The 26,144-nt window shown below is 43.8% G+C and overlaps 1 protein-coding gene across 1 annotated transcript in view; it reads right to left on the minus strand.

The window, feature by feature from the left end:
• Window positions 1-16,816: 16,816 nt before the first annotated feature.
• asip1 (agouti signaling protein 1) overlaps window positions 16,817-26,144 on the minus strand; it is a 42,579-nt gene continuing 33,251 nt past the window's right edge. The window contains exons 2-4 of the mRNA XM_056275184.1: window positions 17,831-17,999; window positions 17,598-17,647; window positions 16,817-16,989 (exon numbers count right to left, since the gene is read on the minus strand). Coding sequence (XP_056131159.1) covers window positions 16,825-16,989; window positions 17,598-17,647; window positions 17,831-17,993 — 378 coding nt within the window. The 5' untranslated portion in view covers window positions 17,994-17,999 and the 3' untranslated portion in view covers window positions 16,817-16,824. The remainder of the gene's footprint in view (window positions 16,990-17,597; window positions 17,648-17,830; window positions 18,000-26,144) is intronic.

Raw genomic sequence — 26,144 nt, forward strand, 5'->3', positions numbered from 1 at the left:
GGACGTCCTTGAATTCTAGTTGAATACCCCTGCTGTAGATCATTACATGTTATTGCCGACTTTTCATGTTTTACTGCTTAAGTAAATGGTGGCACAGTGGTTAGTGCTGTCGCCTCACAACAACAAGGTCCTGAGTTCGAACCCCGCGGTTGTCCAACCTTGGGGTCATCCCAGGTCATCCTCTGTGTGGAGTTTGCGTGTTCTCCCCGTGTCTGCGGTGTTTTTTCTCCGGGTGCTCCGGTTCCCCCCACCATCAAAAAGACATGCATGTTAGGGTTAATACTCCTGTCTGTGCCCCTGACCAAGGCATGGCAAGATGAACTGGAGTTGGTCCCCAGGCGCTGCATGGCAGCTGCCCACTGCTCCTAGCTACACAGCTAGGATGGGTTAAATGCAGAGCATAAGTTCCTTACGAGGCTCAATAAAGTATCTCTCTCTCTCTTTCTCTTGCTTAGAAGAGGTGATTGCTTTAAGATAAGGCTTCCCATAAAATTTGATTAGACATTTCAAAAATCAACCAATTAAATTTTTAACAATGTCTATATTTTAACAATTGATGACATTTTAACAATGTCATCATTCATGGTGAGTTTCATTCATCATGGCAAATTATTAGAATCAGGAATCAGGAACACTTTATTTGTCATTTCACTTAGTGCACTTGCGTACATGAAATGAAATGAAATACCATTTCCCCCAGCCCACAGCAGTACAACAAAAAGACAAAAATGCATCCAAAAACTACAAGAACACACATATCCAAACTAACACATCCAATTTAAACAAAATCGCACACAAAACAAAAAATCACTGTCCAAGGGAACTGAACGCCAACCAGGATGACTGTCGGAACCGCCGGTGTGCATGGGCTAACAGTACAGTTAGCTTAGCCCGCCCCACTTCCGTGTCCTGTCAGACCGCCCTCGACGTTTCCTCCTCGGATGCAGCTCCAGGCAAGGGCTGGGGTCACTGAGCCCACCGGACGAAGCAGACCAAGCTCTCCCAGCCGATCCAGCACCAGCTCCCCCAGCCAGACATCCTCGACACACCTCCCCACACTCCTCATGACGACATCAAAAACACTGCAGTCAACACCAGGTGTGGCCGCCGCCAGACCGCCCTCGGTGTTATCGGAACTGCCGGTCTGCATGGGCTAGGAGTTAGCTTAGCCTGTCCCGCTGTCCCGGCCGATCCAGCGCCAGCTCTCTTAGCCCAGCCATCAAACGAAGACAGAACTTAAGATGCAGATGTGTACAAAGACATTGCATGGACGGTACTGGGTGAGGCCGCCGCAAATGTGAAGTCGCACCGCCATCGTCTGACACCGGCACTGGGCGAGGCCGCTGCAAACGAGAATTCGCGCAGCCATTTTCCCACACCGGAAGTGGAGCAGACTAACTACGTGAGACCGTTTTCATTGTATTGTACATGTGAATGTGACGGTAAAGTTGAACTTGACTGAACTTGAAAATATTTTACTCATTTGATGCAGTTTTCCAAAACAGGAAATAAATAAAGCTTGCATAATCCAAATACATAACATAGTGATTTAGACTTGTCTGGCAGGCAGAGTGTGTCAGGTGTTTGTTTTTTTGTTGTTTTTGTTTTTCCAGCTGATGAGACTATCAGTAACCTACTAATTAAATATTTAACTGCAGATGGTTAAAACACGTAAATATTTTCCAGAACTGTGGTCACGTTCTATACGAAAGTTTCACCATGGCTTCCCAGACCTTAGACTTAAAATACCTAAGATATTTTAAAGTCCCCTTTTACCACCATGATGTAATAAAAAATGTTTAACGTTAGGCCTAGAAAGGGCCTAAACTGGCTGACTTTATTAAAACAAACGACAAGCTAGATTTAGAATAGAATGAGAATGGATTTGAATGCTCTTATTTGGAATTAGATAACTGACAATTTCCTATTTTTTCTCCCCATTAAAGGTTTTTTTATTTTAGATAGTTTTCCTTATCCGATGAGAGGGTCTAAGGACAAGATGTTGTGTTGCTGTAAAGCCCACTGAGGCAAATTTGTAATTTGGGATATTGGGCTATACAAACAAAATTGGATTGACTTAACTGTGCTTCCTGAGTCAGTAGTGTCCAATGTGAGATAGCATTTCCTAGATGCTGAGTGTTACTTTATTAATAACAAGAGGGTGAGATATAGAAAACAAATATAATAAATCTGTCATACTGCACACGATGCTCTGCATTTTCAAAATCAGGTAAGATTTTGAAGAGCAACTAAACCTTGTCCAACGTTTGTGAAATTTCCATCATCTAAAGGTTGAAAAACCCTCTATATTATGGGACCAAGTGATTTAAGCATAGAACATTGCAGAATAAACACAGCTGTGGCAGGTGACATTGATAATTGGTCCGTTTGATTAAGGTGTGACAACGAGCAAGCGTTGACAAATATACCTATCATTCACTGCAGCTGTGTTTATTCTGCGATGTTTACACCCCCTGGTCCCATGATCAGTCCAGCTCTTGTAGATGGTTTTCACCTTTAGTTGGAAGCAAACTCAAAAAAGGGTTATAGGGTTTGTTTGCGCTTTAAAAGTCCTCCAGTGTATTGAGCTGAATGTCACTAAAAAGTCGCTGGCAGGATGACAAATAAGTCAAAGATTTTGTTGTTTTCTCTCTAGCGCTCCCTCTATAGAGACAAATTAATATAAAAAATACAATTTCAGGCATATTTAAACATCCATTTTAATTATGACTTCTTTTTATATGCATAGATTTCAATCATATAATACATAAACAAATTACATTATTGTTGTTATTATTTGTATTTATTTATTTTGCCTTCTGGGTACTTTAAAACAGTCATTCCCCCAAACGAGCATTATTCTACCATGCACAGAGTATTACCCAACCTGCCCCCCCAGTAGTTGGTTTTGATTCTTCTTCTTCCAGTTTGTCACCTCTGAAACCAACCAGGACTTGACTGAGAGGGAGGGACAAACGAGGACGTCACTTGGTAACTCTGCTGAATAACATTTCCCAATATAATTACAGACAAGAAAAACATATGTGCCTGAATGTCATTATGGGTCTGATGTTTTCAATACAGAGCTGAAGCCGGTTGTAAGACTGTGCATGCTAATGCTAGTGTGCCTTCTGGCAAAGCAAATGAACAATCATGCAAATGTAAATTGGTGTTATGCCTTTACATTTTGAATTTTTTTTTATTTTGATATACTTTAATGATACATGAAAATGTACTATATTCATAGGCTAGCAAATCAGAATCAGAATGGCAAATGACAGAATAAGAATCAAATGGATAAAGATAAACATTTGTCAGTGCATGTGGGTATATGGGTGAGCTCCACTCCTGCTGCTGCGTATAAGGGCACTATCCCATGACAAAATTGTGTTGGAGTATTAAACTCTTTGCGGCCTTGTGCAATACCAAACACTTACATAGGGGAGATGCACTGTAAAACGGCAGTTATGTTGTCAGTACATTGACCAGGGGACCGCTCCACTGAAGAGTTCAAGTGTCTTGCTCAAGTTTCAGAGGGAGTGGAGGCCACATCTTACTCATTTTACCCACTTGGAACTTGAACCTGTCAATTGTGTGCACAAAGTCCCTTTGCAGAAATCCCTTTCTCCAAACATCTATGCTGCCCTTATTTTAAGAATTCAATATTTCTAATTTCTAATCAATAATTGAACCATATTTAAAGTAATTCATAATGGATCGCATTTGGAGATGATAACCTATGACCCGGCCTGCTTGCCTTGCCGTGCAGTACAATAAACACTGTTGGTTCAGCGATGATGAACCAGCAACCTTTGCACCTCACGCCAGTTCCTACAACTTTGGGTTCGCGAAGCGAACCCTAGTTATAGGAACAATGACAAAATGGCTGAGAGGGTTATTGCATTGTGACATCATCCACAATAGCTCGCTGGAAAAAAGAAAAACGATGGAGGTGCATTCCCCGTGCCAATCCCGGACAATATGACCCCCTGTGGTCATATGTCCTCCCACCGACCCCGTATTGGCACGCCCACCGGAAGCGCTATTCCTCTTTGTAAGTCGAACCATCTCCAACTAAATGAGCACCACACCTGTGGCCCGGGTAAGAGGAGAACGGCTCTATTCTCAGCCATTTTGTCGTTGTTCATATAACTAGGGTTCGCTTCGCGAACCCAAAGTTACATTTCACGTACTCCAGAGGGTTATTGCATTGAACAACGACAGGATTCGTGCCTCCGTTCCCTAGCCGTCCAATGAACCCTTCAAACCCCTGGTGGGAAGGGGTACGCATTCTGATGAGAGCATCCTAAGAGGCCTGCTCCAGAACAGCGTCGGCAACCGACCGCACCTTAACGTGCCGGTAATAATGCCGTAAGAAAGTGGTCTCACCACTCCAAACCGCCGCCTGGCGGATGACCTCCCAGTCGATACCTGACAACACAGCTATCGACGTAGCAGTCCCTCGGGTAGAATGCGCCTTCAGCTTAGGAGCTGTTTTACCCGCTTTGGTATACGCCTCCGTAATACCATCCACCAGCCAGTGTGCTAGCCTCTGGGTGGAAAGGGCATAACCTGGTTTGCTCACTCTGTAGGTCAACAGCAGCCTGTCAGACCTACGAATATCTGCTGTCCGCCGCATGTAAATGCGTAAAGCCCGTACAGGACACGAGAGGTGCAAGCGTTTCTCATCCCTAGTCACCGGTGACGGATGAAACGCGTGTATCACCACCGGGGCCCTACTCGTCAGGACAGACACAGTTTTGGGCACGAAGCTGGGGTCTGTAAAGAGCGTGACCATCAGATCACCAGAAAACACCATCCCCTTGATGGTGAGTGCAGTGAGCTCACAACCCCTCGCTGCGGTGGTAAGTGCCAAGAGCACAGCCAGCTTAGCCGAGACATAACGCATGTCTGCCGTAGACATGGGTTCAAAGGGATCTTTCTCTAGTGCGCGCAGAACAAGGGAAGCATCCCAAGTTTCAGCTCTCGTAAGCTCCTTAGCTGAGAGCTTCTTAGTACCCAACAGGTACTGCGTCATGAGCGGGTGCGTGAAAACCGTGCTACCCTCGATCTTCCCCCCAGACGAACGTGAGAGCCGATACACAGACTTTGACCGAGGAGAAAGACCATAGTCTATCACTCCTACAGACCTCCACAAAAGTCAGTATAGGGCCAATCCCTACTGACAAAGGGTCCATGTCGCGTTCAGCGCAAAATTGGTCAAATCGATTCCAGTACCCCTGGTACCTGGAATACGTGGAGTCTTTACGCGCCGCTAAGATGACACGAATCACTTGCGCACTAAATCCCATAGCTAAGAGCCTGGCTTTGTAAGCATCCACGCCGCTAATCGGGAGCCTCCTATCCAGGGGCCCTCCCGTAGCAGCCCTCCTGCTTGCGTGAGCGCGTCCGCCCACTCCGGGACGTCGAACCGCTCGCCTACTATCCAGGGCACTATTCGCGGAAACCACGGGGTGCTCGGTTCGTACGGGGCCACGAGAACTAACCGACCCCCTGTGCGCTCGAACTTGACCACCAGGTCTAGGAGGCACCTGCGCGGGGGGAATGCGTAAAGCATCTCCTCGGGCCATGGATCTAGTCCAAGCGCGTTGACCCCCAACGGCGCTAGGTCGGACGGGAGCATCGAGTACCAACGAGGGCACTTGTAATTGAGTTTCGATGCGAACAGATCCACTTGAGCTACCCCGAACCTCTCCCAGATCATAGCCACTATGGCTGGGTTGAGGCTCCAATTGTCCGCATGCGGGCCGCCCCTCGAGAGGATGTCCGCTGCTTCGTTGTCCTTCCCAGGAACATGAAGCGCCCTGATTGATAGCGCATTGCTGTTGACCCAAATCCAAATTTGCATGGCCAACTCTCTGCAACGCTTGGACTTCATACCGCCTTGGCGGTTGATGTAGGCCTTGGCCGTCATGCTGTCTGTCATTATCAGTATGTGACGGCCTACGAGATCCTGAGCAAAATGCTGGATAGCCAGCCAAATCGTCTCCGTCTCGCGCGCGTTGATGTGGACCTTCTCCCCAGACGGCCACACTCCTCACGCTGTTTTGTAGCCAAGGATGGCCCCCCAACCCGAGAGGGACGCATCCGTATAAATCGTTACCTCGGGTCCCCTGGGGCCCATAGGGACCCCAGACATGTCCACGCAGGCTCTGTTCCAGTGGTCTAGGTCCTGCGCTACCACGCGCGGGACCAGGATAAGATGGTTGTTGTACCAGCGTTCGTTGCCGTATTTCAAGAAGTGAACTGCGAACCACAATTGCAGTCTCCTCATGAACAACAGACCTAAAGGAACAACTTGATGAGCTGATGCCAGAAGGCCCAGCAGCCTCCTGATCATCCGATAAGTGACATATGTCCCCGGGACGAAATGTGCTAACGTGGTCCTGGTGGAATGCCATCTCTCTTGCGTAAGGGTTGCGCGCATGGATACCATATCCAAACTCAGACCCAGATACGTTGCCTGGCATGAAGGCCATGGCGCGCTCTTCTTTATGTTGATAGTGAAACCCCATGTACTCCATGAATTCCATCAACTCCTGAGTATGGAGTATTGCTTGTTCCGGCGACCGGGCCAACACCAACAGGTCGTCTAGGAACCATGTCAAGCGCATACCTTTGCGCATCAACACTCCGAGCGCTGCTTTCACACACCTTGTGAATGTCAGAGGAGAGAGGCGATATCCGAACGGGAGGCATGTGTACTGGTAACACTGACCCCGGTAACAGAACCGAAGATACTTTCTGTGTCTTTCCGCAATCGGACAATGATAGAAAGCATCTTTTAGGTCGACCGAAGTTAGCCAGTCGGACTGTGTCACCATTGACAGCAGAACCGGTGTGCGTAGCATTTTGAAACTGACCTTCTCTACATACTTGTTGAAGGGTTTCAAATCTAGGATTGGGCGCATGCCCCCATCCTTCTTCGGGACCAGAAAGTAACGGCTGTAAAACCCGTCTTCTCTTTCTAGGGGAGGAACCACCGTGATTGCCCCTTTCGAGAGTAACTCTGTGAGTTCGTTGTCTAGGATTTGTGCTTCGGCCACCGACCCCGGTTCCGTATGCACTATTCCCAAGTACGGGGGTACAATACCGTTCTCGAAAAGGATTTGGTGTCCGTGGGCTATCTGATCCAAAACAGAAGCCGACGGGACCAATTCCTTCCACCTGTGTAACATGCGTGACAGAGGTCTCGTTGCCTCCTGTACCTTGCTGTTCAGGTAGCGCGCGTAAGTTGCGCGTAAAGGGTCTGGGGAAGCCCCGCCCGCCATGCCCTGCATCCATGGGGGGGCTTCGTCCTTGTAAAGGAGACCCAGATGGGGGAATTGGCGTTTTGAACCTTTCCAAATTACCATTTGACCCATCAGTGAGACTAAACATTGTCGCATCATAGTCCCCTCCCAGGGGCTCATTTGCGCTCATGTCATTATTATCCAATATTTCCAGCAGGGATGTTATTACATTATTATCATCATCTTTAACCTAAAGATTCAGACAGACAATCAGACTTGCGTTTCAAACCTTTTAAAACGCAATCACCATCATCACCAACATAAAAACTTTTATTCACATTCACAACCTTTGGAATAGAACAAGTAGACTGTGCATCAGAAACCGAAATAAAAAGCGCAGTGTTTAGCCCTGCGCACGCTGTGTCCCCTGAACAAGCGTCTATATCGCCGGAGACGGCTCTGGAATCAGTCTGTTGGTGTGGGTCGTAACATCCTGCCGAAACACGTCACTTGGCAGCTCCCTTCTTGGAAGTGTCTGTGCTGTCCGGCTTGGCCGCCTTGGCCGCTGGATCTGTGGAAGACTGGGTGTTTGGACGTGAGCCCTGTCCACGCCCGCGCCCCACTTTACCACCTCTTTTTGGATAAGTCTCTCTCCATTTCTGCTTGCGCGCAGGCTTGTCCTCCTGCCCAGTGCCCACCGCGGGCTTAGGGGTAGGCGGGTTCTTCATCATCAGGAGAAGCTCCTTGTGCAAGGTTTCGCGCTCGGCCTGGGCGGCCTTGTATTTGCTGATAATGTCCGGGGTCGTTCTAAACAGGCCCTGGTTCCCTGCGCAGGAGTGGGCCATCCACTCCTTGCAGAATTCCTCTTTTACCCCGGCTGTCTCTAGCCAGAGACGTCTGCGCGAAAGGGTGGAGGCAGCTGCGCTAGAACCGCACTCTAGAGCGATGGAATACAGCAGCGATCCCAGGGAGTCAGCTATGCGTTCCATTTCCAAGATGTACTCACAACCTGCTTCGCTGGCCACTACGTCACCGAACTCGGCCCCGTCGATACCTGCTGTAGCGATGGCGGCTTTGCTTTGCTCGACGTTTGATAGGCTGCAGGGCTTGCGCATGTACGCCGTTATCATCCCAGCCGTTGAGACGAGTCCAGCTGCGCGTGTACTGGCGTGCCATGCATCACACGCGTAACGATCCACCTGCTGGCCCCACTGCGAAGGGTGTTTGGGAGTATCGCGAGACCCCACCTTGGTGTTAGGGTTGAACGATAAAACATCCCTCTCTGGTTGCGGAATTTTCCAGTCTTTGTAGTTGAGGTTCCTAACCTCGACTGCTAAGACGTCAACTCCCTTCTGACTGAACTTTGAGGACGATTTAAGTAGCGGATCCGCCTCCGCCCGCTTAAACGCTCGTTCGATGTGAGGATAAGGTGGTAGAGTGGAGTCCCTGACCCTCTCTGCCATTCGTGGAAAATCGGCTACCACCGGATCTTGAGGATTGCCCGGCTCGGTAACGATGTCGGCAGACTTGACCGCTCGCGCAAACAGATCGCGGAAACTGGCGAGGAATGTTTCGGACCCACGTTGCATGGCGTCGCCATCTTTGTTTGGTTGAGACGAACTTGGCTGGTCGTCTTCCACGCCCTGATCGTCTACTTCCTCAGGCAGTGAATCCTCGGGTTCCGCACCCGCTGAATAACATGCCACGGATTCACCAGGGAGAGATAGGATCTCATTGATCCAGTCCTCTCTAACTATCCCGGATGGTGGGATAGCCTCTGGCTCCGGAGGGATGCTAATGCTAGCCGCCGTCCCGTGACTGTAGCTAGGAAGCATCGGAGGGATGTTGCTAGCCTCCGCCCCATGGCTATAGCTAGGTAGCACCATGCTAGCCGCCTCGTTAGCAGGTGCAAGTCCCCATCTTTGACGGAACATGGCAGCCCACCTTTGGCGCCCCGATCCTCTGATGGTTTTACAGAAATTGCAGTCGATCTCATTACGGTCTACATCCCTCAAGTAGCCCGTGTAGTGAACATGCGGGATATGGGAGACACAGTCCGGATGGGGGTCCCATCGGAGCGTCGCCGGTTTAACACACCCGCACCAAGCGTAGAATCCGGTCACATCGACCGGATTAACGAACATCTTGGCGATAAAAGGTAAGCTAACTATAAGTTAGTATCTAATATACCAGTATATCACTAGATTACTTGCGTATTTGCAGTTTTCCTCTTAGTCCCAGCGAGAGAGAAACAGCCATCGACCGATCTCATTTAGTTGGAGATGGAAAGAGGAATAGCGCTTCCGGTGGGCGTGCCAATACGGGGTCGGTGGGAGGACATATGACCACAGGGGGTCATATTGTCCGGGATTGGCACGGGGAATGCACCTCCATCGTTTTTCTTTTTTCCAGCGAGCTATTGTGGATGATGTCACAATGCAATAACCCTCTCAGCCATTTTGGAGTACGTGAAATGTAACCTCATGTTCATATGGGGATCTGTATGGGACCTGAACTAACAACCTTTAAATCCCTGACTCCAATACACCCCCACCCTCCAATATAGCTGCATTTGATTAGTCATATCCTTATTCGGTTTCCCAGAAAGAGCGCCTCTTTAGAGATTAAGTGAAGAGGACAGAGAGGATAAACATTGTTTGAGGCGATCTGAAAGCAAAACCTCACTCATTCTGTTCTCTTTCATTAATGAGGATGCCGACTCCTGGCCTGGAGAATATCCTTTAACAGCTCGTTAGTTACCACTTTGTGGCTGAGATGGAAAATATACTGTCTACTCCTTCAGCCATCTAGCATTACACTCAGCTGGAACAAAGTGATCATAAAAACCCATAATGATCACAACAAAAAGTGTTGTTGAAAATCAAGATTGGAACAAGGCTTCTGAAAAGAAGCATATAATGCAGGGTGTATTTGTGTCAGTTCAAAACATACAAGGCATTTTGAAATTAAATCAGTTTCATATTTTACTCTTTTTGTCTTTTTTAAAAGTATGCTTTATAGCAAGAATGACGTGAATGAATAAATGTTCTTTTTTGATGGCTATGGCAAATAAGTTGGCAGACTCATCCTGTAAAGTCATGGAAAAATGCAAATTTACTTTGTGTAAGTTTGAGGAGGAATCTTCATTATGCACAAATTTTAGCATGATTTATGGATATTCAGTTGTGATGAGCTGGAGACCTTAAGTGCAAATTGTTCAGTCAATCAATTCGAGTACACTTGGCTTAACAGAAAGTTAAAAAGTTGTGTGTAGTGATGGTAAAGTGAGTAAGTATTTCTTTCCAGACTCGCATATACTCCTGCAGACCTTGATAATGTCAAATGCCACCAAGCTATTTTCTATGTTGACCTCTGTCAGCTTCTTTATAAGTAAAGAAACACTACAAAGGGTAGTTGACCAGCAATTCTTGGTTTAAAAATAAAAAGATATGCAATTAAACCAATTTGTTTTCTAATTTACATGTCCCTCTGTCATGCTGAGGGCGACTGAGGGCATATTGGTTAGACATTACTAATGCACAGCATGGAGTGAATGTAACACATCTGTTGTTTTGTAATGAAACTTGAGTACAGGGCATTCTTACAGTTAATGAGCCCCAATAAAAAAATTCAAAAACAAAAATGATGAGGTGTTATAATGAAAAATGATATCCTTCAAACATTTGTTATTGTTGGAAAGTAATTGTTTGGCTTTGCCGATTCCAACCCCCCACCCACCCTAACATTTTCATGCTATGGAAGACCTTTGACTTTGCTTCAAAAGGGGTGTTTTTGTTTTTGTTTTTTTTTGTTTTTTTTTAACAAGATCAGATGTCTTTGCATTTGGCTGTGTGTTTTGAATGATTTATTGTGTTCTCAACAGAAAGGCACAGCTTTTATTGGTATGAATTGTTTACCAAATAAAAATCATACAAAAGAGTAGTATTTATTTATGTACTACTGGGATTCGGTGTTGACAGAAGTGTACACTGGTCTGTAGTTCTAGAAGGTTCTGGCAAAGAGCAAAAACTCATTGATTATAAAAATGCAACAACAAACAGATAGCCTTTAGGTCTACTGTGCACTCGATGACTCCTGAACGATCTAATTTCAATCAAGTAAAAAAAAATGTACCTTTGTTCTTCACAAAGCTAGACAAAAGTGTTTCATAAATGGTGAGTTTATAAGCGCCAGTCCTTCGTTCTAATGGTGAGGTCATGTGTAGAGCCATTAAGAAAAACTTATTAAAAATGCAGCTGCGGCCATTTGTCTTTTTACACAGTGCAAACAGTACACAAAAAAATATTAAATTAAAACTGTCTCTTGATAGTCAACAGCTACCAGAAAATTGGGCCTATGTATCATCCTACATTAAGATATATTTAAAAAAAGGTGAGGCCTTTTACGATGATTAGAATAAAATGTTAGGTTCTGAGATAGAAATATTTCTATTTTGAAAAATTGATGCATTTTTAAAATAAAATTAGAAAACTAATGAATTGTGGTACTTGTTGAAGGACAGTTTATAAAATATTCAAATGGAAATTCTTTTGTTGATGGATCAAAATTTGGCTCCATCTGTTTAAGAGACTGAATATAAATATGTGGCTCGTAAATCTGATTTACATATCGGATCAGTCGATCCAACAACCAGCACCGGTACTGTTCGCCAGCAGGGTGGCAGTGGAAACTGCTGCTGTTGGGAGAAGGAGAGGGGGAAGGGATGTCCAGAGGCAGCGGGAGAGGAGGAAGGGTAGGAATGTGGAGGTGAGAGTTGAAACTTTGAATATTAGCATTATGACTGGTAAAAGGAGAGAGCTGGCTGATATGATGGAGAGAAGGAAGGCAGTAATATGTGTGCAAGAGACTAGGTGGAAGGGGAGTGTGTTGAGAAGGTGGAAGGAGTACTTTGAGGAGCTGATGAATGGGAAAAACTGAAAGGAGATTGGATGATGTGGGGATAGTGAATCAGGAAGTGCAGTGGATTAGCAAGGAGGAAGTGAGGGCAGATATGAAGAGGATGAAGAGTGGAAAGGCAGTTGGTCCTGATGACATACCTATGGAGGCATGGAGATGTTTAGGAGAGATGGCAGTAGGGTTTTTAACTAGATTGTTTAACACAGTCTTGGAAAGTGAGAGGATGCCTGAGGAGTGGAGAAAAAGTATACTGGTACCGATTTTCAAGAGCAAGGGCGATGTGCAGAACTGTAGCAACTACAGAGGTATAACGTTGGATCAGCCACAGCATGAATATATGGAAAAGAGTAATAGAAGCTAGGTTAAGAGGAGATGTGACGATGAGTGAGCAGCAGGATGATTTCATGCCACGAAAGAACACCACAGATGCGATGTTTGCTTCTCAATGTTGATTGAGAAGTATAGAGAAGACCAGAAAGAGTTACATTGTTTCTTTGGGGATTTAGAGAAAGCATATGACAGGGTGCCGAGAGAGGAGGTGTGGTATTGTATGAGGAAGTGGGGAGTTGCAGAGAAGTATGTAGGAGTGGTGCAGGATATGTATGAGGGAAGTGTGACAATGGTGAGGTGTGCGGTTAGAATCACAGATGGGTTCAAGGTGGAGGTGGGATTTTATTAAGGATCGGCTCTGAGCCCTTGTTTGCAATGGTGATGGACAGCTTGACGGACGAGATCAGGCAGGAGTCTCCATGGACTATGATGTTTGCGGATGACATTGTGATCTGTAGCGACAGTAGGATACAGGTTGAGGAGAGCCTGGGGAGGTGGAGGTATGCACTGGAGAGAAGAGGAATGAAAATCAGTAGGAGTATGACAGAATACATATGCTTGAATGAGAGGTAAGACAATGGAATGGTGAGGATGCAAGGAGAAGAGGTGACGAAGGCGTATGAGTTTAAATACTTGGGCTCAACTGTCCAAAGTAATGGGGAGTGTAGAAGGGAGGTGAAGAAGAGAGTTCAGGCAGGGTGGAGTGGATGGAGAAGATTGTCAGGATTGATTCGCGACAGAAGGGTACCAGCAAGAGTTAAAGGGAAGGTTTACAAGATGGATGTGAGACCAGCTATGTTATATGGTTTGGAGGCAGTGGCACTGACGAAAAGACAGGAGGCGGAGCTGGAGGTGGCAGAGTTAGAGATGCTAAGATTTTCATTGGGAGTGACGAAGAAGGACAGGATAAGGAACACATATATTAGAAGGACAGCTCAGGTTGGACAGATTGGAGACACAGCAAGAGAGGCAAGATTGAAATGGTTTGGACCTGTGTGGAGGAGAGATACTGGGTTTATTGGGAGAAGGATGCTGAATATGGAGTCACCAGGCAAGAGGAAAAGAGGAAGGCCAAAGAGGAGGTTTATGGATGTGTTGATTGGGGACATGCAGGTGGCTGGTGGGACAGAGGAAGATAGAGGACAGGAAGCGATTGAAACACTGTGGCAACCTGTAACGGGGGCAGCCAAAAGTAGTATTAGCACTATCCTGTTGGACGACCCATGGCCTGTGACTGAGACAGCTTTCTGACACTGAGCAGTATGTTTCGCTCCAGAATGCCTTGATATTCTTGAGATTTCATTGTGACCTGCACATATTCAAGGCACTATTTGCGAAGTGTAGCAAAGCAGCCCCAAAACATAATTGAGCCGCCTCCATGTTTCACTGCGGGTATGGTGTTCTTTTCTTTGAAAGTTTCATTTTTATTCTGTGAATATAGAGCTGATGTGACTTGCCAAAAAGCTCCAGTTTTGACTCATCTGTCCAAAGGACATTCTCCCAGAAGGATTGTGGCTTGTCAATATGCATTTTAGCAAATACCAGTCTGGCTTTTTTATGTATTTCTTTCAAAAATCAAGTCCTCCTGGGTCTTCTTCCAGGGAGCTCACTTTGGCTCAAAAAGCAATGCATAGTGTGGTCAGAAACTGATGTACCTTTACCTTGGAGTTCAGCTTATATCTCTTTGGCAGTTATCCTTGGTTGTTTTTTTTTTGTTTTTTTTTTTACCATCTGCACAATCCTGTTCAATCTGGGGTTGAGTTTCCTCTTGCGGCTGTGCCTAGGGAGGTTGGCTACAGTTCCATGGACCTTAAACATCTTAATGATATTTGCAACTGTTGTCACAGGAACATCAAGCTGCTTGGAAATGTTCTTGCAGCCTTTACCTTTACCATGCTTGTCTAATATTTTGTTTCTGATCTCCACAGACAACTCTCTCCTTTGCTTTCCTTGGTACATGTTCAGTGTGGTGCACACAACAATACCAACAGGACAGTGACTACTTTTCTCCATTTAAATAGGCTGAATGACTGATTACATGATTAGAAACATGTGTAATACTAATTAAAGAAATTAGTTTGAAATATCACTATAATCCAATTATTTATTATCTTCTCTAAGGGGTACCAGTAAATGTCTCCAGGCCATTTTAGAATGTATTTGTATAATAAGCAATAATTTATCGTTTCACAGCTTCTTTGCTTTATTCCATGTCATAGAATAGATAAATAATATATAATAAATAATAAATAAATAATTTGGTATGTCATAGAATCTATCACATACCAAAGGCATGTAAGTATACATGACAAAGTAGCTTTTAATTTCATCACTTTTGAGGAGGAATGAAGTTTTCGATGAGTTGTAAGGGTACCAAAAAATTGGAGCACGTCTGTGTATACATAGATATATAGTGTAGCTTCAGGGCTAGTCACCCATTAAGTAGCTACAGCATGGTAGAAAGCAATTGTAATTTTTTACAGACTTAGGCCTATGTATGCTAAGTAAGGTCAGTGATATGCAAGGAAGCTGTAGGCCATTTTTACTCATTGATTTTGAGACTAGGTTATGTGCCCTTCTTTCCTTTTAGATCTGTGCCATTAAGCACCATGGCTGATACAGATATTGGCTACCAATACAATACACTCCTGGAAATTTTAGCATTCTCTCCTGCTAGCTGATGAATAGTCAGAGTAATAACCATTTACTCCACTTCTCTACACTACTACCTCCTGGCTTGACATGTGTTTGGGGTATTAACACCATTAGTCATTGACCACAACTTAACACAGCACTATCCTTTCTCTTGGCAATGGTGTGGTTGTGGTGCATTGTGAAAAATTGTTGTGTGTTGTCTGGAAAGGGGAGGGATGGAGTTAAAAGCAGTCTCAGATAAATGTTTATTGCAGTGTATTTTCAGTTAGCAATACGTAAAGTTTTACATTGTCCTGATATCAATAAAGAAAAACAAATATATAACTGGCAAAAGCTTACAGTTTACTCCAGAACATATTAGAAACTGAAAGAAAAACACCCAACATTTCAGGCTTTTGTAAAAAAGGAAAGTAGACATTAAATGGTTGATAAAGGTCTTTAATAGAGATAATTTTAGAGGAAGGATAAGATGTAAAACTAGTACTGGATTTTTTTGTAAAAATTTTTTTTAGTGACCTTTCACAAAAAGTGTCATCGCAAAAGTTAGATACCTAACATTTTATGTACCTTTGTAAAAGAATAAGAATTCATTTTTAAAGTAATTTGATTTGTGTAGTCTATTTCACTGTGCATGCTGACTGCTGAAAGCAAGATGACTGACGCATGCTTTTAACTACAATATTTAAAGTAGCAGTGCTTGTTATCTTGCAGTGCTAAAACATAAGCTTATGAATGTCCTAAAATTGGAGTAAAATCACAGAGAATAGCAATGCAGTCAACATTTACACATGGTGCAAAGCTCCACGTTAAAGTGCTTGCATGCAGACTAAGTTAAAATATGAAACTTAATACTTTAATATGTGTCTCTCAAGTGTTTACTGCTCATGGACTGCTTTGGCATGGGACTGTCTGTGTTTGCTTGTTTAAATTTATTTTTTCACACCATACAACTGTTTCCAACCTTAAAATCATTTTGTTTGGAACCTGATTTTTATGATACTGTTCAGCGTGCACAGCTTCTCCATCTGAACTGATGGGTTTCAAATAAGATACAGAATCAAAATTGGCTGCTGACATGAGAATTAAAAAACGAACTAAATCCTAGTCTTGAGCCCTTAGCTAACAAAAAGTCACATCAGAGAGGAAATGTACATCAGTGTTTTCAAAAAAACAATCAGTGAACACCAGGGAAGGTTGATAGTTCTTTTTTTCTTCTTTTGACCTCATACAGACTTTTGGCACTTCCTTCTTTTCTTCCTTAATCAGAGGTCATGAACGGCGGGGGGGGGGGGGGGGGGGCAACAGAGAAAGGGCAGCTTCATTTCTAAAACAAGCCTCCAAACTCTTGAAGACAACTTCTGCAAAGAGTTTCATAGGATTTGAGGCCTTTGCTTCACAACAGAACTTAAAACTTTGTCTCTCCTCTTCTGTCCTTCCATTCTCTAAAAAAGAACTGAAAACCAGGTGGGAGAAGGAAAAGTCAAAATAGTCTGTCAGGATTTTCTCTCTTCATACACAGATATACCGCAGAGACAATGAGATTTATCTTTTGCCACTCGATCAAAATTAGTCTCGTCTCACTTTTATGTAAATAAAGAGAAAATGAATGTTTTCCTCAGACTTTTTTCTACCTGAAGTTAAGTTGGGTGCTGGTGGTGTAACTGGGTATTCAGCAACGCGGGTTGCCCATTCGGCAGTAACAGACGGTTTTGAAGAGCCGACACTGGCAAAAGGCACAGTACTCGCAGCACACATTGTCTGGAGATTTACAGCTGCCCCATAAAGGCACGCAGTTAGGGGGAGGCGGGGGATGCTTCTTGACGCTCAACTTGTTCTGCTATGGAAAAATAGAAAGAACAGACGCATATATTTTTTTTAGGGGGAGGGGATTTTCTCCTCAATTGTATCCAGCCAATTACCCCACTCTTCTGAGCCATCCTGGTCGCTGCTCCACCCCCTCTGCCAATCCAAGGTAGGCTGTAGACTACCACATTCCTCCTCCGATACATGTGGAGTCGCCAGCCACTTCTTTTCACCTGACAGTGAGGAGTTTCACCAGAAGGACGTAGCGTGTGGGAGGATCACGCTATTCCCCCCGGTTCCCCCTCCCCCCTGAACAGGCCCCCAACCAACCAGAGGAGATGCCAGTGCACGACCAGGACACATACCCACATCCGACTTCCCACATCCAACTTCCCACTAGCAGACATGGCCAATTATGTCTTTAGGGACGCCTAATTAAGCCGGAGGTAACACGGGGATTCAAACCAGTGATTCCTCGTGTTGGTAGGCAACGGAATAGACTGCCACGCTACCCGGATGCCCAGACAAATAGATATTAATGAAGGGATAAAGCGATCTTATCGAATGACCATGTAATAGTAACACAGAGCGGACACATACAAGGTCATAAATGTCAAAAATGTCATCATTAGTGCTGACCTTTATTTGCTTTTTTGCTTTTTTGTTCTTCGTCATTGCTCTGGGTAACTCTGGAATTAGAAAAAAAAACATGCAAAATTGAGTCAAGTGATATATATCAATAGACAAACATTTGATAAAAAGAAAAACAACAAAAAGTATCTTCATTATACTAAAATTAAATACAAACACTTAAGGATTGCTGAGGTAATTACAAACTTGTTTACTTTTCTTTGCAGTTCATGCAAACTTACCTACAATGACAATGGGTGGGGAGTCTGAAACGTTCACTGGCATCAGTGGATTAGATGTGGTTTTTCTATCGGGGAGCGCATCTTCAAGGATCATGTGAGTGGAAACCAGGAAGTGGCCCATAACGGCAAAAACCAGGCAGCCTAGTGGTAGGCAAGCATGCATCCTTCTCTGTAAAACAATGATAATGACAAAACTGTTCAAAACATTATTTGCTGAAAGCTGCCCAGCATGATCAGTTTTCTACCGTGGATCACTGAGCAGGTAAAGGAGTGACGGGGGGTCTTTAGGGCATGATGTTGATAGCTGTTTAGAATTGTGATCCCTTTAAGATTTATTTTCCCCTTCCAGGTCTTCTAGCTGTTCCAATAACAAGGTTGTTTTCCATTAATCCAGACTCCTGACCTCCCCTTTCACACATAACATGGAATTCATGCCCTGTGTGTGTGTGTGTGTGTGTGTGTGTGTGTGTGTGTGTGTGTGTGTGTGTGTGTGTGTGTGTGTGTGTGTGAGTGAGTGAGTGAGTGAGTGAGTGAGTGAGTGAGTGAGTGAATGCAGTATTTCACATGTGGCCTACTTGAACTGGGACTGCCAATTACCCAAGTCAACAATATTTGATCAAATAGCCGCTGCTCCTTTTTTATGATTTAATAAACACTAATATCACATGAATAAAAAATGTAATCCCAGATTTCTCTTTGACACTAGCTACATTTACTAAAAACCAGCCGTCTATTAGCTGCTTACCATTCACGGTCCATGTCTTTTTGCTCTCTCTCTCTAAATGATGTCTTCTTCTTTCTCTTATACTGTGTATGTGAATGGTGTGATGTGAGTCTCCCCTGTGTGCATGTGTAGTCTGTCCTCCTCCCAGGTCTCCATCGTGACAGTGATCGCCACCTGGACACTGCTTGGCATCCTCCTTATTACATTTTTATACACTACCGTTCAAAAGTTTGGGATCACATTGAAATGTCCATATTTTTGAAGGAAAAGCACTGTACTTTTCAATGAAGATAACTTTAAACTAGTCTTAACTTTAAAGAAATACACTCTATACATTGCTAATGTGGTAAATGACTATTCTAGCTGCAAATGTCTGGTTTTTGGTGCAATATCTACATAGGTGTATAGAGGCCCATTTCAAGCAACTATCACTCCAGTGTTCTAATGGTACAATGTGTTTGCTCATTGGCTCAGAAGGCTAATTGATGATTAGAAAACCCTTGTGCAATCATGTTCACACATCTGAAAACAGTTTAGCTCGTTACAGAAGCTACAAAACTGACCTTCCTTTGAGCAGATTGAGTTTCTGGAGCATCACATTTGTGGGGTCAATTAAACGCTCAAAATGGCCAGAAAAAGAGAACTTTCATCTGAAACTCGACAGTCTATTCTTGTTCTTAGAAATGAAGGCTATTCCATGCGAGAAATTGCTAAGAAATTGAAGATTTCCTACACCGGTGTGTACTACTCCCTTCAGAGGACAGCACAAACAGGCTCTAACCAGAGTAGAAAAAGAAGTGGGAGGCCGCGTTGCACAACTGAGCAAGAAGATAAGTACATTAGAGTCTCTAGTTTGAGAAACAGACACCTCACAGGTCCCCAACTGGCATCTTCATTAAATAGTACCCACAAAACACCAGTGTCAACATCTACAGTGAAGAGGCGGCTGCGGGATTCTGGGCTTCAGGGCAGAGTGGCAAAGAAAAAGCCATATCTGAGACTGACCAATAAAAGAAAAAGATTAAGATGGGCAAAAGAACACAGACATTGGACAGAGGAAGACTGGAAAAAAGTGTTGTGGACGGATGAATCCAAGTTTGAGGTGTTTGGATCACAAAGAAGAACGTTTGTGAGACGCAGAACAAATGAAAAGATGCTGGAAGAATGCCTGACGCCATCTGTTAAGCATGGTGGAGGTAATGTGATGGTCTGGGGTTGCTTTGGTGCTGGTAAGGTGGGAGATTTGTACAGGGTAAAAGGGATTCTGAATAAGGAAGGCTATCACTCCATTTTGCAACGCCATGCCATACCCAGTGGACAGCGCTTGATTGGAGCCAATTTCATCCTACAACAGGACAATGACCCTAAACACACCTCCAAATTGTGCAAGAACTATTTAGAGCAGAAGCAGGCAGCTGGTATTCTATCGGTAATGGAGTGGCCAGCGCAGTCACCAGATCTGAACCCCATTGAGCTGTTGTGGGAGCAGCTTGACCGTATGGTACGCAAGAAGTGCCCATCCAACCAATCCAACTTGTGGGAGCTGCTTCTGGAAGCGTGGGGTGCAATTTCTCCAGATTACCTCAACAAATTAACAGCTAGAATGCCAAAGGTCTGCAATGCTGTAATTGCTGCAAATGGAGGATTCTTTGACGAAAGCAAAGTTTGATGTAAAAAAAATCTTATTTCAAATACAAATCATTATTTCTAACCTTGTCAATGTCTTGACTCTATTTTCTATTCATTTCACAACATATGGTGGTGAATAAGTGTGACTTTTCATGGAAAACACAAAATTGTTTGGGTGATCCCAAACTTTTGAACGGTAGTGTATATCTTATAAATCCATATTATTTTGTTTTCCTGTTTCAATGTTGTATCCTTCTCTCTCTCTCCAATGTGGGACTGTTTTTTCTTGTCTCTTATCCTGTGTACAGGAATGATGTGATGTGAGCCTCCCCTGTGTGCATCTGTAGTCTGTCCTGTCAGGTCTACATGGTGATGATGGTTGCCTGGCTCAGGTCCTAGGTTGTTCCGGTGGCATCTGGATATCCTCCTCATCATATTCTTCATATATCTTATAATTCCATTATATTCTGTATCCTCTTTCAATGTTGCGTTCTGTAAATTGTGTTTTATTCTGTAAACACAACATCCATTGCACGTCTGTCCCTCTTGGGAGAGAGATCTCTCCTCTGTTGCTCTCCCTGTTTCTTCCTGTTTTTTTTTCCCGTGTTAAAGGTTTTTTTTTTAGGAAGTTGTTCCTTATCTGATGCAAGGTTCCAAGGACAGGATGTTGTGTTGCTGTAAAGCCCACTGAGGCAAATTTGTAATTTGTGGTATTGGGCTATACTACTAAAATTGGCTTGATTTGATTTGACTGTGTGCTGTGAGAATAAAGTAGCTTTGTTAAAATCTTCCCCTGAAATACAGATGTGTAGCTCTGACATCTAAATTTGAGGTTCATGTTTCTGGTGTTTAACAAATTAGAACCTACATCACTTCACCTTGCATCAGACTCCAGTGACAGAGCCGAATCTGGTGCTTTATCTTAGAGCCCTGAACCCCAAAAAGTGGCCTGCGGGCCAAGTCCAGACTGTGAGAGCCAAATGCCTGGCCCGCACCAACCAATTCACACTAACGCACCTGTCATAACACGTGAAATAAATTCCGCAACATGTGAAATAAAGTGCGTACTGATCTACTATATTTTGACCTCGCCCAACACCATACACCTGATCTATGTATGTCATAGAGCACACGTAGATGTAAGATGTACACCATGCTCTCTACAGTCATTCACTAGACAGCCACTCACAAGCTAAGTCACAGATAATCAATAATTGTCCTAAACCAGGAACATAACCTGCGCGAAAAAGCGGAAAGTCGACCAGGAAAACTATCAATTCAGATATGACTGGACTGATCAGTTTTATTTTATTTTACTGGACCACGCCAACGCCAAACCAACATGCTTGATATGCATGCAGATCGTAGCTGTCTGCAAAGCAAATAATTTCAAGCGGCTCTTCAACACTAAACATGCTGCCAGTTTTAATGCCAACTACCCTACAAAATCAGGTCACTGCAAACAAAAAATAACAAATATGATAACATCATACAAGCGCTCAATTTCTACTATCTGTAAATCAACATCGGCAGGGGTGCCGCTAGAGATTCTGGGCCCATGAAAGAATATAATTTTGCCCCCCCCCCATCCCCCCACCCACCTAAACCACCCATCAACCTAGAAAACCCAGCTGAATTTGATGTTTGATGAAGAACTATTTCATCGATAGAAGATTACTTGATGCACTGCAAGAAATCCACTGAAGGCTATATTTTTTAAATGTAATAGAATACAGTAAATATAGTAATCAACAATCCAGTAAAAAAAAACTTTCAACATTCATCAACTTATTAAATTAAAATGAAGACTTAAACACGGACAAAAAGTACAATCATACAAAAAGTAAAAATATAAATTCAATGGGGTGGTGTTTTTATCAAAATAACAGAAGTGCTACAATAAAACTATGTGGAGTCGATGGCTGTTGGTTTACCATACAGCTCTGGGCTGCATGGTCTTGGAAATACTAATCCACAGTGTCAAAGGTGAGGAAATATGTTTGATTTATAAAGCTTTAGCCTACTTTATGTTCTCCAAAATTGTCTATTCCTGGCCTAGTTTATCTCTAGTTTACAATGTAATCAGCAAGGGGCAAGACGGAGGCTATTACAATTTAACAACACCACGGCAGTTGTTACAGTAGACCTATTGCTGTGGAACTAAACTTTATTCTCCCAGCCCATGACTTAAATGCCAAAAGCCAAACGCCGGTCCTTCTTGCTAGCAAAATCGTGAATCAAATCCCTGAAGTTAAGTGATAAAGCCAACTTACTTTCGATTGACAGTATTGCAAGGTTGTTCAACCTCTCCTGAGACATTGTTGATCTCAGATAGCTCTTGATCAGTTTCAGTTTGCTAAATACCCTTTCTCTGCTGGCAACGGTAACCGGGAGAGTGCAAAAAATCCTAAGAGCAATACAAACCTCTCCAAAAAATTTCTGGAGTTGCATTTTATAGATTGCATTCAGGAGAGCGAGAGAGGTACAGTCAGAGGGGAAAGTGGCAGAAATTATTGTATTAAGATGCCTGATTTCACTCTCAAATCAAGGTGTGAGGTCCTTTGTGTACTTCATTATCAGTGGCTGACACACAGAAGCACTATTACTGTCACTCAACTGCCCAACTTTAAGTATGGCCGCAAATTCTTCAACAATATTTGCTGTGGTTTGGAACCTAGTGTCCAAGTCATATTATCTGGTCCATGGCAGTGAAAAACACAGTGTTATGAAATGTTGTTTCTGGCCTGTCCTGACCTGTTTTTTTGGAGGTCTCATCATAGAACCTCTTCTTCCTCATCATCTGTGCTGCTGTCACTGTCCTTTGCCTCTTCTTCTGCCTCTGCCTCTTTACCTCTGCTCTCTTCTCTGGCTGCCTTGCTTGAAGAGGGCCCTGGCTCTAGAGTATCCATAAGGTACATCATAATCTGTCCTATAATAGTATTAACATAGTAATTCATAAATATATTACACCAGATGAGTATCTTAAATGTTATCTAGCTAGCGAACAACCTTATTGTAATGTGCTAGTGGTCAATGTCATTGCAATTACTGGAAGAACTTGATGAACTAAATGTGACTATTACCTAAAGTTGTATTCAATGCTTGCTTGCAAGCTAGCTACCTGCTCACACTGAAATACAGCATACATTAAAATATTCAAAATCAGTTTGTATGAGCCTTAACCTCAAACCCCTGCTGCTCACCACCACCTCCTTCAACTGGGAGGTGGGCTGAGGGAAGGGTTTCTAATCCTGAACCTGCATCTGTGCATGACGAGGGCAGACGTGATTAAGGAGTGAACAAGCTTGCGAGCATGTAATGTTATGCTAGGTAGCTAGCCTAGCATACTAGCTGCTGGATATAGGCTACAAATTCACTGAGCTCTAGTTATATTTATTGCAAATTTGCACTCATCTAATTTTCGGTGGCAATACATATTTAACTGAAATTACCCTGACACTGCACTGTAAGTTAACTTTACTTGAAGTTAGCTAGATCACCCACGCAGTAAGCCACACAGAATAGCTACAATAGATAATTTAGCTAGCTACATGTTATGTGCACCAAAGGATGGGGTCGTGAATAAATACCTTTCTTTTGAAAAAAAAATCGTGACTAGCTGTTTTTTTTCTTTTCTTTTCTGACTACCTGATTTAGGCTTGGACGACATCACTTCCTCTCTTCACCTAACGTTATTCTACTGGAATCAACTGTTCTAGGCTAGCGCGCTCTGTAAGACTGAACCATGCAATGCATAGAGAGAGGGGTGAAATAAGGCCAATACATCCTGATAATTTTGCCAAAAATGGAGAAACAAAACACAAGTTTGTTTAATTTGTAACTTTTTAATAGATACAATTATAATTTTAAGTACATTCTCTTACTTATGATAATAATACAAATGAAAATAATAATAGTGTTCTCTGAAGAGCCCCTGTCAGTGTTGGGCCCTTGGAATCGTCCTAACGCCCCCCTCCCCTTTCCGGCGCCCCAGAACATCGGCACGAGAGTGCAACAGCTGCATCTTGCATATATGGAACTTTGCTAAAGCTAAGAAGCCCTTTGCTGATGCCAAGCTGATTAAAACGTATGCAACTGATATGGTTGGCGAAGTTTTAAGTCATAATGAGAAAAACTAGAAAACGGTTGTGGGGCTATTAAAGCATGTGCCATTGTCAGCTAACACGGCAACAAGAAGAGTAGAACTTTTAGCGGAGGAGTGTTTTTCCAATCTACTCACAAATTTTAAGAAAGCAGAAGCCATATCACTAGCCATAGAGATGTCCTGTGACCGAACCAATATGGAATAGCTACCTATGTGTGTTCGCAAGATTTTTTGATGGGAAGACCTTTCGGGAAGAGTTACTTTGTTTACTTCCTCTGTCTGGGCGCACAAGTGGGGAAATAATCTTTAATGAATTAACACAGTTCTTTGAGAAGAATGGCTTGGATGTGAGAAAAATTGTGTCTGTTGTGACCGATGGGGCTCCATCAATGGTGGGACAACACAGGGGCTCGGTAAGCAGGCTTGAAGCTGTTAACCCAGCTCTTAGCGTTTCGTCGCATTATTCACAAATCAGTGTTGTGCACTAAACTGTGTGAGGAAATGAAAGAGCCGGTGGATAGTGTGACAAGACTGTTAAATTTCGTTCGCGAGAGTTCTAGTCTGCAGCATCGCGTTTTCAGAGCATTGCTGGGGGAAATGTCAGCGGAACACAAGGATCCTTTGCTGCATAATGATGTTCACTGGCCATGGCAATGTGTTGGAGAGGGTGTGCGACCTGCGATGAGCTTGTGTCATTTCTATCTGGACTGCGGAGCCAAAAAGCCGAGGTTGCCAGTGACATCTGAATGATTGCCTCATCCCATTGCTCTCACTTCTCTCACTGGTTGGTGAATGAACATCCATTTATTTTTGTCAATTTTTCCATAATTAAATGGTTGGTTTTGGACATATTTTGTTTCAAGAGTGCAGTTTTTTTTATTGTGTGACCCTCAACAAAGGCTTTGAGACTTCCGGTGCGGGAAAATGGTGGCGCGGCGGCCTCCCCTAGTTCCGGTTATGCAGTGTCTTTATCCATGTCTACGTCTGAGTTTGTGTCATCGTGTGAAGAATTATCTCTGATCGTCGATTTCGTTTGATGGCTGGGAGAGCTTGGTCTGCTGCGTCCTGTGGCCCGAGGGACTACGGCACTGCTTGGAGCTGCGCCCGAAGAGGAAACACTGAGGGCAGGCTACGCTAGCTGTTAGCCCACGTAGACCGGCGGTTCTGAAAGCGCCGAGAGCGGTCTGGCGCCGGGTTCGCCTGGCGTCAACTGCGGTGTTTTTGTCTGCGTCTGCGTTTGTGTCGTCGTGTGGAGTACGGGGAAGGTGTCTGGCTGGGAGAACTGGTGTTGGATCGGCTGAGGGAGCCTGGTCTGCTGAGTACGGTGGCCCCAGGGACCACGGCTCCCGCCTGGAGCTGCGCCCGAAGAGGAAACACCGAGAGCGGTCTGACCGGACGTGGAAGGGGGGCAGGCTAGGCTAACTGCTAGCCCATGCAGACCCGCAGTTCCGAGTCATCCTGGCTGGCGTTCGTTCTCTGGACAGTGACATTTTTGGACAAATTTACAGAAGGGACTGTGTTGTTGATTGTGGGGTTTTGTTTTTGTTTTTACTTTGTTCTTTCCGTTTTTGTATGTTTTTGGTGGTGTCGTTTTCTTTTGTCTATGTGTTTTTTGTCTTTTGTGTTGCACTGCTGTGGGCTGGGAGAAACGACATTTCGTCTCTTTTGTGTGTGAAAGTACATGACTGAGATGACATTGTTTCTGATTCCTGAGAATCCCAGGCCTAAATTATTACTACCACCACCACCACTACTACTACTACATATTATTTTTATTATTATTTATATTATATATAATTATATAATAATAATGATAATAATAATGATAAATAACTGTAATAGCAGCAACAAAAATA

The sequence above is a fragment of the Lampris incognitus genome, chromosome 2, assembly GCF_029633865.1.
Source record: "Lampris incognitus isolate fLamInc1 chromosome 2, fLamInc1.hap2, whole genome shotgun sequence".
NCBI classification, from domain to species: domain Eukaryota; kingdom Metazoa; phylum Chordata; class Actinopteri; order Lampriformes; family Lampridae; genus Lampris; species Lampris incognitus.